The sequence below is a fragment of the Saccostrea cucullata genome, unplaced genomic scaffold (genome assembly GCF_032062105.1).
Source record: "Saccostrea cucullata isolate Sc308-1 unplaced genomic scaffold, CSIRO_AGI_Scuc_v1 ctg7188, whole genome shotgun sequence".
NCBI classification, from domain to species: Eukaryota; Metazoa; Mollusca; class Bivalvia; order Ostreida; family Ostreidae; genus Saccostrea; species Saccostrea cuccullata.
Genome location: NW_026941486.1, coordinates 72,973 through 90,997, shown reverse-complemented (window position 1 = coordinate 90,997; position 18,025 = coordinate 72,973). Strand labels below are relative to the sequence as shown.

Here is an 18,025-nt window from a genome sequence, read left to right as displayed (position 1 = left end):
CATATTTTACTTTTTTTAAGAGAAAAATTTACCATTTACATAGGGAAAAAACCTGTCATTTAGTGAAGTTTCTTAAGAAACCTCTCTACACTGCACACTAAAGAGTTCTGATTCTAAGGTATTTTTCTGCAGTTAGAGTGATCTGCCCTTAGAACTAAATTCTAAAAAATATATATTTACACAATATTGCTCAATTTGTAACCAATTCAAGTATTCTCAACATTTTGAAAGGCCAGGATAAATTAACTGAACATGTTATTTACGTGTATTTTCCCTACTGAAGTAATTAACAGAGATATCTATTCACTGATACTGTGTTGTCTTTGAACATTTTTCGGGGGTAAATGCCACGCTCCATACATTGAAAATTAGATAGATAAGCACAATATAAGCTCCTTTATGCAATAAATTTTTCTCAATGTCCAAAAAATATTTTGCACTGGTGTAGAGAGGGTCCTTAATGCTTTTTAATCCAATTTTTTCAATTAAATTCTGTCTAACCAAAATTTAATGTTTGACTATAAAAAACGATACAGGATCTTAGAAACAGTGGTACAGACAAATGTCGTCAGGGTGCTTATACGTTTATGATCTATTAACTAATAAATAAAAACTGTAAGTTTATGGCTCTAAGTTTCATCGAACTTTTTAAGTACACATGTACTTTGAACTAGATTTATAAATCTCCTTTATAAAGTACATGTGGTGCTAGTCTTTGAAAGCGCTTTAAGACTTCTTCAGTCTAAGCGTATATAAGCCGCGGCGACGTCAGAAGTTTTAGCAGAGTTTTTTATGAATTCCATGCGCGGAACATTACCCCCCCCCCCCTTGGAATTTGCAAGGTTATTAAATTTATATACAAAAGCAAGAAAAAAGTTAACATGGACCCCCCTCGGACCCCCCCCCCCCCTGGTAAACGCGAATTTGTATGAAAGTGGTTTGAAAAGTCAAAGGTTTGAAGCATTAAAAGCCATGTATCCCCCCTGACACACACACACACGAAATAGGTTTTTGAAGTTTTGTCTTTTTAGTTTAATTTTTTTTTTTTTTTTTTTTCTTTTTTTTTTTTTATTTTTTTTTTTTTTTTTTTTTTTTTTTTTTTTTTTTTTTTTTTTTTTTTTTTTTTTTTTTTTTTTGGGGGGGGGGGGGGGGGGACTGGGGTGGACCCCCCCTGCCAAAAATTTCTGGATCCGCGCCTGAATTCAGTCCACTTATAGAATGTTTTAATTTTTATTTTACAATATATGTAACCTTATATCTTTATACATCGTTTCCACTTTATTGGAGGAGGATGGGGGTCAAACTTTTTTTTTTAAATAATTTTGCACTAGGCCTAAATTACATTGATTAGCAAACCATCTATTCAGATAAATGAAAGAGTTTATATTTACTCTCAAAATGTATTTTCTTTCAATTAAGTGTACTGTAGCAAACTTAAATTTCATTCAAGGTACAGGCACATAATATTGGGAGGGGTGGGTGGGGGCTGCCACCATCCACTTTTTTAGGCATTATGTTTTGGTATAGAGATGTTCATCAATTTGAAAGTCCTGTTGCCCTTCCCTCAACCCTTTCCCAAATTTTCAAACACATAGCTGCATACTCAAAGAAGGACAATGCAGTGTTTTAGTAGGAAAATTTAGTACTGAAGGAAGTTTGAATCTTACCGCCCCCTCCCCCTCTCCCAACCACACACACATACAAAAGGAAATAGGATTTTCAGGCTTGGAAAACTGTGCTTTATCCCCCAGCTGTCAAGTTTTTTTTTAAAGTAAATTAAAAGAAAATTCTCTAGCTACATGTACCCTCTCCCCTTTTCATAAACAATGCTACATCACTGCAGTATCATTGAATATTTTAAGAATTATTAAATTTCCAAGAGTCTTTAGAGATGTGCATTGTGTATAGTGTATACTACAATGTACTACAGCTCTGATTTTTTGTCCCACGACACAGTTAGATTACCATAACTCAATATTTCATGATTAACTTTATATAGCTGCAGATCTGTAGCTTGCTGGTCTGAAAAATTTAGGATGTAAGTCTCTGGTCGTCCATTCCAATTTTTTTCTGCAGACCAGCAAGCTATTGATCTGCAGCTAAACTTTATAAAGGGGACCTGTATTCAAAATGGCTACCGATAGTTATAAGTGAAAAGAATTATTACAATTTAATTTGATTTTAAACAGAAACTACGATCGATTAAATAAGTTAATTTCTGCATTTCGTTGACATCTATTTGACTTTCTCTTTTTATGTTTTCATGAAAATGAAATCGAAACCATTCGATGTAAAAAAAATAATTTAATATTAATCATAAATATCTATAACAATAAACAACAATGCCGGTTATGAATGTAAACACAAAAAATTTAAATTTGTTCACAACATACATAATTCAGCACAATACGAAATCAGAATAGCAGAAAAACACAACAGAAAACACACTAAACCTGTCTTCAAAAGGGGAATATTACAAAAGTTAGGTTCTTGTGGAAATTGAATTGTTTAATTAAGTAAATTCCACCGACGGAATAAAATAAACTCTACTTGAGCTTATACGTATCGAGAATTGATATCAAATAGCACTTCAAACGAGATGTTTAACATAAAAAAATTGATTTACAATTGATTTTGTTTAAAACCCATAATGAAATGGAATGCAATTATTCACTTCTTCATACCAACTGATAAATAAACCATCTCTCTCAGATCAATGCATAGCATCCAACAAAAATGAAATTTGCGCAGAAGTCGTGTTTGTATGAAATGTCAATCACGTGATAATCAATCGAACACTTGTACGGTAATTCCCGGTACGCCATGCGTTCGCCTGTTCTTTCGGTAGCGTTTAGCAAGTTTCTTCACACAGAGTAAGTGCTTCTGGAAATGGTCGAGTCCTATCCCGCTACTCTCTATGAAGTCTTTGACGGACATACTCTGAGTAACACCTGCATCTCGGGAGCCCCGCGTGGTTGACGTAATGGCCGTTGAAATTGTCGTGGAGGATTTCCCGCGGTTTTTTCGGCGGTTCCCGGTTGATTTGGATCCAATTGTTTGTGCGTCTAAGTCCGATTTAGACTTCAGTTTCGGGTCAAACAATAGCTTTCTCAGATCTTGATACTCTTGTTCTTTTTCTTCGTGTTCGAATGAGGTTCTGTTCGTATCCAGAGACAATATGGTGTATCCCGGCCTCGCTTTGATAGTCTTACTAGTGCCGTAGTCTTCTATGGACTTGATAAATCCTTGTTGCGGGGAATTCCCTCGCTGGAGAGCCCGGGCCTGTTCCCGCAATGTCTTCCTTTCCTGGGGGGTGGGGATGACCTTATCCATCATTCGCTGTTCCCGCGTGGGAGGCAATCTGAACAGCCAGGACGGGATATATGCCCTCCTTCCTGCGACTGCAGCGGGCGACTGACGTTCAAGTGGGGGTGAAGAAGCCATTTCGTTACATTGGAGACCTCGTATACACTATAGGCACGACTAGAAATAGAAAGGTCGACACTGTATTTAATTAATCCCACAACTTATAACGGATTAATTAATTTGTTGGAGCAAAGGAAGGTTAACTGGCGTCTATTACATGTATACCCTGGCACAAGAAACCATGGCCTTTTTCCATCCCAGTCTGAGATTTAGAAGTTCTCCATTTTTTCTAAGGTTCACGGTTTAAAGTTTAATAATTCATTATTCAAGTCAGCGGAAGGTCAAATTTACACAACCAAACATCAAGTCTTTAAGATATATAAGTAGTATATTTATCTTCACCAGCACTGGCCCGCCATATTATGGATACATGTTCTTGTACGTCTTCAACCTGTAACACAGAAATCAAAATTAAACATGGAGGTGAATTAACGATTCAAGAAAATTTCTGTCATAATTAAAAGGATGTTCTCATAGATATCACTGGCTATAAAAACATTCTTTTTCCTTCAAAATCATAAAAAGAATTTTAAATCTCACGAGACATTTTCCACATAACTCCGTATCTGTGCAGTCCAGCGTGTGATAATAAAAACCGTGTACCTTTCACTTTCTGTAGAACTATAGCAGTTTTTTAACACTGGAGATAGATTTATTTAAACACGGAGATAGATTTATTTGTTCGTGATATGCTTAAACAAACGAGAGACTTCGATTTTTTTTTTCTTTATACCTTTCCCAAATTCGTTTTCCGATAAAGTACTTTGTTCATTGAGAGAAAAAAATGGTTCGTTGTTATTTACTGTTTGGTCTTCATTATTTAATAAACAATGCTCGAGAGTTTAATTTATACATATTTGTTCAGGACAGGGTATTTAATTTCATACTTAATCCCATGGCCACTTCATCTATTGCCGTGTACTCCCATAATAAAGTCCTTAGTGGCTTAGAAGTTTAATTTCGGATACGAGAGGTGAAAGAGATTTTCAATTAAATTCGTAATTTTAACCTACATAAACATTAGGGACTGAGATTGAATAAATTTGATAAACTAACAAATCAATACTGTACTGAGGACGCACATAGTCAATATATACATGTATACAGAGGATGTTCGAATGGCCTTATCAGGCAGCTACATCAGGTAGAGTGTATAAAAAAAAGGTTTCCTAATTGTCTTTGTTCAACGTCCTCTAATCTGGAAAAATATTATTCGCAGTACAGTTAAGGCAACACATGAAAAAAATATGGTAATGAAGTCATAATGAGGTTTTGTCAAATGTAATGCCATTTTATCCTACATTGTATATTTAGTAATCTCATAGCATATAACTGCATATATATTGTGTTTTAGGCCTAGCTATTCCCAGATGTTGGACAAATGGATTCATTCAGGCAGCAAGTTAATCAATCATTTAAGGAAAATGGTATGCTCAATAAGCTATAAACCAAACAAAGTTTTGATAATAAAACTAACAGAAGAATTGAAAACATGTGTAGCGGACAGTATAGAGGGAACTTATACTGCCTCGCCAGTGAGCTAGCTTTTCTGGTGATGCGGGTAGAGTCTCCCTCTATTTCAGGCAAGTTAAGCAACGGCGAGCCTGTTTAACCTTTGTATGGGTGACCGCTTCACGTTACACATGTATGTAAATTCTATGTTAAATGTTTCCGTGCATTTTTTTATTTCATTTTTTAAACACAAATTACTTTCAATAATGGTATTTCCTGATTTTCTCATATTTTCAGAATTGATTTTATCCACAAGAACATGAGGTGATGGAAATAATTTGCTTCTGCCCAGCATTCCTACAGTCTGTCATTGGATTTGAAAAGAAATTTTTTATTAAATAAATTTTCTAGATGAATAATAATTTGACTTTTTCATATATTTACTGTACAGGTATTGAAAAGACCATTAAGATATGAAAATCTTAACTTTCTATTTTGTGTGGAGGGTACTAATGATCATCAAGATCTTGTTTCAAGCATGTGCATTGTGTTCATTTATCTTTCAATAATATTACCAAAAACAGGAGACAAGAGACCCCCCTAACTGACTCAAAATATGATAGGGGACCACCATTTGTTCTGAGGGAAGGGGGGGGGGGGCAGTCGAGTTTTTCCAATTCAGATTTTTTTTTCATTTTCATGTCAATGAAGGACAGATTAATATCTATTTCTGATCAATAAGATGAAGGACAGATTATTTATTTATTTTCCTCTTCATTAAAAATACTACATGCAAAATAAAAATGTAAAAAACTGATTCGTGGGAGGGGGACATCACTGATCTGCAAGTATCTGCCAGTCCCTCACCCTCAAAATAAAATAGTTGTCCCCTTAACAAATACAGAAGTATACCTCAATTCTTTCTAATTAGTACCTTAAACTTATAACTTAGTTTATATCCCTTAATTAACAGTAAGCGGTCTGATTGAAAGCGATCGTAGAACATGATCTCGTATGCAGAAAGAAAAAAATATTAACACAAGTGTGAACCATAGGCGTCGGAAGCAAAATGAAAGGGGGTTGATTGAAAGGGGGTGTGGGGGGCTAAGCCAAAAGAAAAAGGCAAATTCCAATGCCTACATTATGTATATAATTTACAAATAAGTAGGGAGGCTAAGCCCCCCCCCCCCCTTCCCCAGTTCCGAGGCCTATGCGTACAGTAGTGAGAGAGGTGTCTTCCAGCTATTCCCACTTTTTAAAAATCTCAATTCCATCTATTCCCACTTGCAAATAACAATAGATGTTTTGATTAGTTAATTGGTTTTTACAGTAATTAGACTAATTACATCCCATCTTAGATTTACCTGTATTTTACCAGTATTTTGTACATTTTAAGACAGAAAATAAATATATTTATCCCAAAAAATATTTATAATATTTAAAAAATAAAATAAATATATGAAAGAAATGCATATAAATAACTGGAGTTAAAAATAAATAAAAAGTTTAACAGAAAAATATACTAAAAAATATACTTAAATTCACTTTAAATAAATGAATAATTTATCTGCTATTTTTATTTCAAAAGTCTAAATTCCCATTGAAATAGAAGTAAAAAGTCAGATTTTTTAATTAAAAATAGCAAATTTACCCGTCCTCTACTCCCACAGTGGTTTAATAATTACTGTATTTTCACAGTAATGACATGTTTATTCAGCTAATAATTTGTTTACACAAAAATTCCACCTACTCCCACGTGAAATTTTACCTTTTTCTACCTGATTTTCAAAAAGTGGGAATAGCTTGAATAAACCGTGAGAGAGGGGAATAGATATCTAATTAATTATTAATGAGGGCTATATTTTAATTAACCATTTGTGTTCTACATAAATATATCGGCAATATTTATACCTATTTGTGTGTAATACTACGTGTATATATATACATCGTTGAGGAAATGCGGGAAGTTTGAAAGACATTAAATGTATACAACGTATGGAGAACGAATACACAGAAAAGAAAGAAATGTCAAGGATCTTTATGCATACCTTCTGATTTAGTAAAAAAAAAAAAGAATCAAGTCCTGCCCGCATGTGTATTTATTTTAAATTTACGAGGTGAACAAACTATATCAAGTACTCCAGAGTTATCTCCCATGCTGGGTCAGTGATGCGTTTGAAAACTATAATTAGATTGACTCTTCCAAGATTTCATTTTTTAATCAAAAAGTGCAAGGGCAAGGCGACAATCTAAAAAGTAGGTTTTTATTTTAAATTATTTATTTTATAGTATAGTTTTCAAAAAGTGATGCTCAATACTTTGTAATCCTTTAGTTAATTTATAATTCCTGATGAAATTAAGAAAATGTCCTATTTTTCATACATTACTGTCTGTTTTAGCTGAATAACTTTATTATATCGGAAAACTAACTGAATGAGCATCACTTTTGAGAAAGTATAGAAACATAGAGACAACATAAAACATTGTGCAGTTAATTTTTTGTTTGTCTTGCCCTTGCACTTTTTGGTTAAATTTGACATTTCATTTTTTGACCTAAAATCGGAGCCCACGTGACTTCAGGGGGTCACATGATGTCAAAAAATACCGATGTGAAAAGCGAAGGACATACTCTTCAAGATCACAAAAAGCTGTTTTAACTAGAGTGTCTTGCTAAAAAATAAAACTGTTAAACATTATATGTGTCGGATTCCGTGACTTTTTATAGAAAATGTTGCCTTAACTGTACTGCGTTTAATAACAACCCCCCCCCCCCCCCCAAAAAAAAATCAAAGTATTTTCGATGAATACTTAACCGCCATGCACACCCCTCCAAAATGACACCCCTCCAAAATGCATAATATTACTATTGTACAGATTATTCCATTTGATATTTTAAAGAAAATTTAATTTGATGAAATTAAATTTAAAGAAAATGAAAACAAGCTAATTCAGAGTATATGCCCAACCGCTATAGGAAAAAGAAGAGGATGTGCTGACCTATAGGCTATATAGAAAAGAGGGGGTGGGGTTGTCAAGAGGGAGCACTATTTTTTGTTATGAAATAATATTTATTTATTTTTCTTAAATAATATCTATTTATTTCTAACTTTGAATATGTGAAAACTTATTTTTAAAAATGGATTGTACAATTCATACTGATTAAAATAACAATATTAGGTATTTGAGAACAAAAATATTGCATTGAGAAAGTACAATGAATGCAAAATTAATATGTTTTAATATTATTCTGTCTTTTTCTACTACAATACTAGAAATTAATATTTTTTTTTAAATGTTACATGTATTGAAGATACTCGTTCATTCCGCTTAGCGTACCGTGTTGAACATCAATATTTTAATTTAAGATACCCCATTTTGATCGGGTTCGTCGTACCGAAAAGTATCACCACATAAACATGGAAAGGCTAATTTTGCAGTCTGACTGGGACGAAGTTTTAAAGTATTTACACCTACATTGGCTACAGGAATATTTAGTTTACGATTCAGAATAAGTCTAATATAATATTCTTTTGCATAAATCCTAGTCTGTTTCAGTCTGATTTTATTTTGAAAATTTCTTTTTCAGAGAAAATGAAGAAAAGGTCTGGATATCATACAAGCCCGGAGGTACCATTACTTGGTCTTTCACAGTCACCTGAATTTTTATCAATCGGTCACTAAATCAGGCAAATATCGAAAAATTCTACACCCTCTACACAAATACACAGGCACCTGAATTTTTATCAATCAGTCACTAAAATACCCAAATATTGAAAAATTCTACCTCCTCTGTATAATACACAAGATGTGCAACGCCATTTTGACCCCCAGCTCATTTCAGGCTTCAATTGAACGCATAAATTGCATATAACTACAATTTTGCACATAGCATTGGGTTCAAATATGATATTTCTCACTATAAATTTCTTCCTAAAGTTTGAATCCAACATGTTGGTAATGCTATCAACAAAAATTCATGCAAACTTTGAATTTCGTTCAAAGACCCGATGGCCATCAGCTGCATGACACCACAAAAATTGAATCTCCAAACTGAATTCAAAGTGGCGTTGCACACTTTGTATATTTATTTTCCCCACCTATTTCGATTTTTCCATGAAATCCTGGCTTACGATTGGTTGAAGTCTGTCACGTGAAGGCGGTGGATTACTTATACCCGGTATTTAATAATTAATGGAATTTTCAAATCCATACCCGGTCAGTTGTAGATCTATACCCGGTCAATGTATTACGTCACAAACACAAACGTGACGTCATAGTATACAGTCACAGTATAAGCGTGATGAAGCATTTAGCAGAGAAAACCATTTATAAACCACGGATAAAACGTAAATGTTTCATCGGTGGGGTACTTTTCTTAAATTTTTAGGATTTATTAGTATGCTCTTATTAGTGACAGGTATGGTATGATACCTAAAAGTTAGTAAATTTTTTACATACCTCGATTTGAAGCATTTAAAGGCCAACAAAATTATTTCAGGTATGAAATTTACTAACCATATATTTTTGAAACATCCCATACCCTTTCACTTTGAAAATTTCGACTATGTAACTAATAATATAGAGGGGATAGAATTTTTTTATATTTGGCTGTTTTAGCGACTAATTAATAAAATTTCATGTGCCTGTGTGTCTTTATAATTTTCGTTAAATCACAGAAAAGTTTACTTAATTTTAAATTGAAATAGAATGCATTAAGATCAAATTTTGCTTTTTATAAGGGCTATTTATCAAAACATAATTTTCCATTAAGTGAGAGATTTTGAATTTCTTTCTTCTGATTTACTCATTACTTTCTACAGCTCAGCCATCGGTCCATGGAAGTCTGTACAATCAGGGTTTGTCCAGCGACGGCGTTCCGTACGTGACAGGAAGTGACGGATTCTCTGTACAGGAAGTTACTAAGGTCAGTGAATACACAGTTTTACCATGGTTACTTAAAATTTTAAACAAGAACAAACACTGAACTACAGTTCATTTAGGACTCTTTTTTATTGATTACAAAAAACAACTTATTGATCAGTAAAATATTTAGTAAAAATATTTGCCAAATAACACATCTTTTTTTTTTGTTGATTACATTTTTCACAAGTAACAATCTGAAACTCTGATTTTGTGTAATATCATCTGTCTGACTGCCTCCATAAAGGAAAATTTTCAGCTTGTAAGTGCATGGATTTCAAGGTTTCTGGACTATCAGTACATGCATGTATAAGCTGCCCTTTTCTTTCGTCATAAGAAAGGAGATTCAGCTGACAACGATACTCCATGATTTGTTTGTATTTTCAGAGATCAATCTCTGTATCCTACACAGATGATTCCATTAATCTGACCAGGAAATTCGTGGCACCAAACGTTTCATTTAAAGCCATCCATAATGAAAGAAAAAGTGTAAGTAGTTCAACCAAGCAGTTCTCGAATATGATTTTCATCAGTCCTCATTATTATGTTTTTAAGGTGGACAGTCCTGATATTTGTGTATTTAAGATTGACAGTTCTGATATTTGCTACTGAAGTGGCCAGTCCAGATATTTAGTACTTAGATGGTCAGTCCTGATATTTGTATATTTAAGGTGGTCAGTCCAGATATTTTTACATTTAAGGTGGTAAGTTGTGATATTTGTATATTTAAGGTGGTCAGTCTTGACGTTACAGAGGGAGGACTTGGTGTATCAGCTGACTCAGAAGGAAAGTTACGACTATGGCAGACTGACACAGGAGAAGTCAGGGTAGGTTACTCTTGTTTTACGTATATTTACCCTTTAATTTTTGTTGTTTTTTTTTTTAGCTTTATGTACAGCAAAACTCGTTTAGTACGAACATGGATATTGCGAATTTACGGATATAGCGAAGTCATCTTGGATCCCCAGCTATATAAATCTAATGTATTTTTATGCAGATAAAATGAATTACGAATATAGCGAAGTAATTTCAAAGGTCCCGGTGACTTCGTTATACCCCAGTTTTGCTGTAATACAGCATGTTCATCATGTTCACCCAAAAATTGCAATTTAAAAAAAAATAATTTTCTCTCTAGGTACTTATTGATTTGCTGCTGATTAGCAGACTAGCTATTTGATAGATCCTTGATTGCCCTATTCTATATTTTGATCATTATTTAAGATAGTAAGTGTTTATGGTATTACAGGTGTGCTATATTGTTTCCCATTAAATTGATGGTAATGATTTTTTATATCTCTTGCCTACCCTATTTTAAAATGGAACATTGCTATGATTATTTTATAATCTTTATAAAGACATTTTAAAACAAAATTCACTCTTCTTTGTATTTGTTTGTCTACATCAGTAATGGCTTTTCTTTGTTGTCTATAGAGGGACTTTGTTGGTCACTACGGTGATGTTTACACCTGTGGATTTTTCCCCTCGGGCCTCGTGGTCCTCAGTGGAGGAGCAGACATGCAGCTAAAAATCTGGTCAGCAGAGACTGGAAAGTGTGCTGCCACCTTAACAGGACACAGGGCAGGTAAGGCAAAAATCTGATCAGCATAGACTGGAAAGTGTGCTGCCACCTTAACAGGACACAGGGCAGGTAAGGCAAAAATCTGGTCAGAGGAGAATGGCTTTTCTTTGTTAAAGTGTGCTGCCACCTTAACAGGACACAGGGCAGGTAAGGCAAAAATCTGGTCAGCATAGACCGGAAAGTGTGCTGCCACCTTAACAGGACACAGGGCAGGTAAGGCAAAAATCTGGTCAGAGGAGACCAGAAAGTGTGCTGCCACCTTAACAGGACACAGGGCAGGTAAGGAAAAAATCTGGTCAGCATAGACTGGAAAGTGTGCTGCCACCTTAACAGGGCACAGGGCAGGTAAGGCAAAAATCTGGTCAGCATAGACCGGAAAGTGTGCTGCCACCTTAACAGGACACAGGGCAGGTAAGGCAAAAATCTGGTCAGCATAGACCGGAAAGTGTGCTGCTACCTTAACAGGACATAGGGCAGGTAAGGCAAAAATCTGGTCAGCATAGACCGGAAAGTGTGCTGCCACCTTAACAAGACACAGGGTAGGTAAGGCAAAAATCTGGTCAGCATAGACTGGAAAGTGTGCTGCCACCTTAACAGGGCACAGGGCAGGTAACTCATATCAAAATGAGGTCATTAATCAGATAATCTGCGGACATAATTATATGAAATATGTGTTTGTGTATTCAAAGATTGCAAAATGTAGTCCATACATTTATGAATAATGATTGGCACACCTCACCTTTCTTTCTTGTAGCAATAAATGACACGGTGATGGTGGACCGGGGGAGGAATGTGGTGTCGTGTGGTAAGGACGGGTCAGCCAAGCTGTGGGACGTGGGTCAACAGTCGTGTCTCGGGTCATACGACGAGAACGGAGGCGAGGTCAACTGCTGCTGTCTCCAGGACGTAGAGAACTCACTCAGTCTGGAGGCTGGGAACCAGCCAACAAGTAAGGAGACTTATCTCATTTACAAATGAGTGTACTTACTGGTATCAAGCAATCTGATTAAAATCAGATCCTTTGTTGTGTAGCGATCTATGTGAGTGGATCAAAGGATCTGATTTTAATCAGATTGGGTATCAAGGACTAGCAAACTAGTGAGCACTCTAAACATGTATACATTAACTTTTATAAATCAGTATTCTCACCAAGTCTTGTTAAAGCGTAATAAAAAGCATACTCACAAAGTTTAGCTTTTATAATTAAGTATACACAATGAGTCTTGGAGAGGGGTCCAGCAATCTAGTAGGCATTATATTAAACTAAGTTAAGCAATTGATGAGTAAATTCACAGACTTTAAAAGACAGAGGACCAACAATTTTGTATTAATTTAGTAAAGAGTCTTAAATAAGTACAATCATTGACCCGTGAAATGAATTTCAAGTTTCAGTAAGTTCAGTAACCGAACTCGGAAGTCTCAGAAAATACTATTACTTACATACATTGTATATATACTTACATGCAGTATGCTTATAATTAAAATTTCAAGGTTGCAATAGCATGTATAGTAAACTAACTATATCATACTACAGTGTAATAATTTGTACCCTTGGGCCTTTGTCCCTTTACCTTTAAAATCATTGCCTCAAAAAACTATAAAAGAAAAAAAATTGTAAAAGTTAAGTGGATTAAAAAGTTAAGTGGACTTATTTATTTTTTAAACATCTACTGTTTTCAGCTGATAGAGAGGTTGGCACACAAGGGAAGCTACTCCTACTGGGTTGTGAGAATTCTACAGTACAAGGTTACGGACTCCAGACTCGGAAAAAGGTATATACAATGTACATGTAGTTGTTTTTCACATACGTGTACTATAGACATATTTTTTTCCACGTGATCAAACTTCCGTGGAATCTCTATTTCTGTTTAATCTGCAGGTAGAAATTTAATATGTGATTTCTTAGACTCGCACTACATGCCTAACAAGTATATTAGCTTCAATTGGACAAATTTCCATAGAAAATTTGCGACTGCCTTCATAGCGAAAATTAATACCACACGGAAAAATGTATTTCTACCATAGTACATGTATGTATACTTAATTAAGCTGATAATGTCAGAGGAGAAGGATTGATCACAAACCCTTCCCTGAGGATGTGGCAATACGCGCAATTAAGCCAGGAATGAATGACCCAATGAGTTATACCAAGGAAACATACACATACATGTATATATTCTGTCTGGCAGAACACAAGGGTTTTCTCTGTGCAATGAAGAAGAAAATCATGGGTTCTTATGATGGTGTATTCTATAAATGGTTTTCGTGATTTTTTTGTAGCGGATATTTATTCACCAATACTGTGTGTTGTAGATTTCTGAGTTTACCTATTTTATGTTGTAGGTATTTGAGTTTCCTGTTATATGTTGTAGGTATTTGAGTTTCCTGCCCACGGCCCTGTCAACTGTTGTCAGTTTCTGTCAGACATTACAGCCATCATAGGAACACAGGACGGACACATAACAGTCTTAGATCTACGCAATATCAGGTCTGTAATGTAAAACAAGACTGTTGTTATAAACGTAAAGAAAGTTCTACATAAAGAAAATACATGATTGTAGAGGAATTCTGCAATACTATGCACATTTTGCTCACTCAGAAATAAAAGAAGATAAATCTGACAGCTATGGTGAAAATAAGCAGGTTTATCTACTTAGGCTAGCTAGTTATAAATAAGGATGAATATTCCATATTGGAGTTGCAGTTTTTTTAAAACTCTGGAATTACAGTGTACATTTGTTTAGGTTTACAGATGTTGTAACAAAATCAAATTCCATCATAAGGTCTATTTTTGTACTTTAATTTATGAATCTTTCATTCTGAATCTTAAAGTTCTGCTTCTGAATTCTTAAGAAAAGGTTTTAATGTAGTTATTTTTAAATTTTTCTTCAGAGTTCCTGTGAAGGAATGGAAGGACAGCCGTTCTGCTGTGTTGTGTTTCTGTCCATACAATGGAGGGTTCTTTACTGGCACAGGTAAGCCACTGTAATCATATTTAGATGACTGATTTTATAATTCTCCCTCAATTCTGTAAGATGTCTATGGTGTTCTGTCTAAAGACAATGAGTTATTGACCTGGCTATCTTTATAGTATCTGAATTTAATCTATACTCTATGTTAGTAAAAATACTGTAAATCACTTTCTATTTGCAAGAACTTTATTTTCACGTAGTAACGCAAGATAGTGTGCTCACGAAAATTTAATTCTTGCATATAATAGTATTCCTTAAGATTATATAGAGTAATAACCACAATTCGTGAAAATTTTGTCTCGCTTATAAAGAGTCAATGACTATCTTGCGAAAATAAGGTGTCGCGAAAATTTGGTGATCTACAGTGCCTAAAATGTCAAAAAAGGGACGTATAAAGTAGTAAATGTATATATGTCCCTGGTCAAACTACAGTCTTGTTGTTGGAGAGTCATCATTTAATCATATTTGTACACAAGTACGAGTAGTGTATTTTTTTATTATACTATGTAAAGGCCATTTTCTAAACATAAGAAAACATACAAATTGTTTGCATAGAATGACATAATGATAAACATGTAGATGTGATTGATGGGGAAACAAGAATAGATATGGGTTACCCCATATCCAAAGATATTCGACTTTTAGATTTAATATGTTTAACAGTGTTTATAACGACTTTAATTTAAAAAAAACTGCAGTCTAATTATGGAATTGGTGTAAATTTCGTATTTTGCACGGTCACCCAGTCCTAAAAAACAGTACACATACCTGTGTTACCAGTTAGCCTACACGTGCGATGGAGTTGTCAAACGCATCTGCGAGCTCGGAGAAACACGTTTTGTTTTGCCGATTTTGTTTTCTTTTCTTAATTAGATCATATGAATACGAATTCTGATTAATAAAAATTATACAATCCCTGTTGACATGGTTGAACTATAGTTTGTTCTATCATTTGCATCTGCAACAACTTGTGTTTAAATCAGGACCGGGTCGGAAAATTCTAAACTGAAAACCTTTTTTTGTTTTGAAAATTACTGGAATATACTAATGTAATCCTCGCAGAAATTACTTACATAATTCAAGTTCTATATGAAATGGTATGCTGAACTTCAACACGTGACCCGGTGTATTCAGTCTCGTGTTGCTACACATTTTATACCCTACAGTTTACCAAATGTACACACAGTGAATCCGGCCAGGGATTGAATTTATGTCATTTAATAAAACACACACACAGAATGATTAATTTTTTCTTTACACAAAATTGTATGATAATTAACGGACTATAAACATGTACTTAATACAATTGTTGATATAGTATTATCAATTCATTGAAAAATATAAAAGAATGACCTAAATATTCTCTGTTATCAAACATGAAAAAAAAGGCTGAGGAGGGAGCGAGCATAGGAATATTGATATTTTTTATTTGCATTTCGGGGGGAAAGTCCGTCCGTCCGTAATATTTTGACATTTTTTTGATTTCTTTAACGTATGACATACACAACTTCACTCTTATCATGAACAATAATGTTGTATCTACTTAATCATGATGGAACTATTTTGGTCGGACCAATTTGTGTGAGCCGCCGCTGACTACAGTAATATATCTTGCATTAATAGTATGCACTGATCGAATTTATTAATTAGATTTTTGTTAATTAAAGGGGGTGGGGGGCTATCAATCCACACTTTAGACGCTTGCGTAAAAAGTAAAAACAAATCATAGATACATGTACAACCTTTGTATTCTGGCACTCACATTTTGCAGTTCTGCACTTGCTTTACAGTGTAGTTGAATTGTCAAAACTGCGCTATATGCATATTTTGTTTTTGTGATCCAATTTTCTTAAAATGTATAAACAGGTTCGTCACATGACCTGAAAGATACACTAAAATTCTGATATCCCGGTTTTTCAAATGGTTCTTTAAAAATCAGACTTCTCAGTTTCACGCTCAGGGAAAGCTGAAACTTACCCCGTGTATTCATCCTCAAGTGTGACGGGATTAAATGTTTAAAACATGTAGAGACAGTGTTATCCGGAGATACAGACTGGATTTATGTTGTGATCCACCCCGCTGAAATCCGCCACACAAAATCCTAGATCATTGTGACTTTAAAAATGTTCATTTATATGTATTCATCTCACTATAAATATAAAGTTAAGGTTTTTACGTGTTGTCTACGGTTATATTTCGATGATTATCAGGCTATAGTCAAGTGATACATGTAAAGTTAAACTAGAGGTACTGTGAGCAATGAGCTCACTAAATGATACCCCCGCCTTCAATATGAATATATAATGGCAGTGTCCATGTTTTGCTCTGGAAAACCCAAAATATATATAAAAGTAAAAATAGGTTAACAAAAGCAATCTTTTGTGGTATGAACCAGTTGCGGATAGGAAAGCTGAAAGCGTATATGAAGACCTGGACGGACATACCGATTTAAATTATATAATCTCCCGCTTTTCAAGGGGGGCAGGGCCACCATATTGGAATTTAATTCTACATGTATATTGTAAACAAAATGATTTGAAATACAAATTTATGTCCTCATCGGAATGTACAATTACTGGCGGATCCAGGAATCTTGAAACTTATGTGTAAGCATCCACAGCCGTGCCAAAAAATTATTTATTTAATCTTGTGTATATTTTAAACATAAAAGGTGCCCTCTCCCGCCCCGTCTAACTCCGCCACTGCAATTTATTATTTTTCACATTCAGAAAAAAAAAAAAAAATGATGCTCAGTGTTTGTTTGGTCCCCTTGGCCAGGAAATCTGGACTTGTACAAAATGAAAGCATTCCTTCTTGCTACCGTAGATGTTTTAATGGTTAAACAGTCATGTCAAATATAGGTAGACTCGGAGGATAATGTAGCATACTGATATGTGTGAAATCTGGGGAATTAGTTTTTATTTTATCGTTTGTAAGTATGCTGACCTATTGTTAACCCCATTTAATCATGAAATGAATTACCTTATGTATTACTTGTTGAAATCTACAGTGGCTATTTCAATATTATCAGAAGTATTCAAGATTTTGATTTTTTTAAATTTTAAAATACAGTACGTAGTACGTACATGTATATCACGGATGGTTGATTAAAAAAAATATTGAAATCCATATATGTGCATATATGAAAAACGACTGGCCATTCAATGCATGTTTTGTCTCATTGAAAACCCAAAATATATGTCAATAGAAACAAAAAATTTAAAATAGGTGCAAAAATATACGTATTTAAGATTACCAAAAAAGTTTCAAATCTTTTACTTTGCCAAAGGTATTTAAGGAGTTGCGGATTCCATTACCAGAAGTTGATTTTTTACCCCTGAACAGAAATCAAAAATTAGCATTTTTAATAAAATTATTGACAATATTTTGGGTTTTCATATACTGTCCCTGTTAATTATAAGTCTTGTACTCAAAGTCCGGATAAAAATATCCATAATGGAGATTTTATGATTTCCTACATGTAACTGAAAGCACACAATGAAATTTGAAATTTTCAAAATCCCGAAAAGGGAGAGCTACAGATCGGAAATATACAATTCATAACGTCTTTTCGGATCATGTGTTTCAAAAGTATGAATGACAATTCCTTGACCGGAAGGGGGGGTTACTACACTACGCCAAGTTAAGAAAATTCGACCCACAGCCAGTGCCAAAA

General features: G+C 34.4%; 1 protein-coding gene across 1 annotated transcript; it reads left to right on the top strand.

Moving 5' to 3' along the window:
* The first annotated feature begins 8,280 nt into the window (after window positions 1–8,280).
* LOC134257909 (proteasomal ATPase-associated factor 1-like) lies at window positions 8,281–14,366 on the top strand. Its single transcript, XM_062740483.1, has 10 exons — window positions 8,281–8,338; window positions 8,465–8,505; window positions 9,699–9,802; window positions 10,186–10,287; window positions 10,530–10,625; window positions 11,230–11,380; window positions 12,132–12,326; window positions 13,058–13,149; window positions 13,750–13,865; window positions 14,270–14,366. The coding sequence occupies exons 1-10, from the start codon at window positions 8,295–8,297 to the stop codon at window positions 14,364–14,366; spliced, it is 1,038 nt and encodes a 345-aa protein (XP_062596467.1). The 5' UTR covers window positions 8,281–8,294.
* Window positions 14,367–18,025: the final 3,659 nt, after the last annotated feature.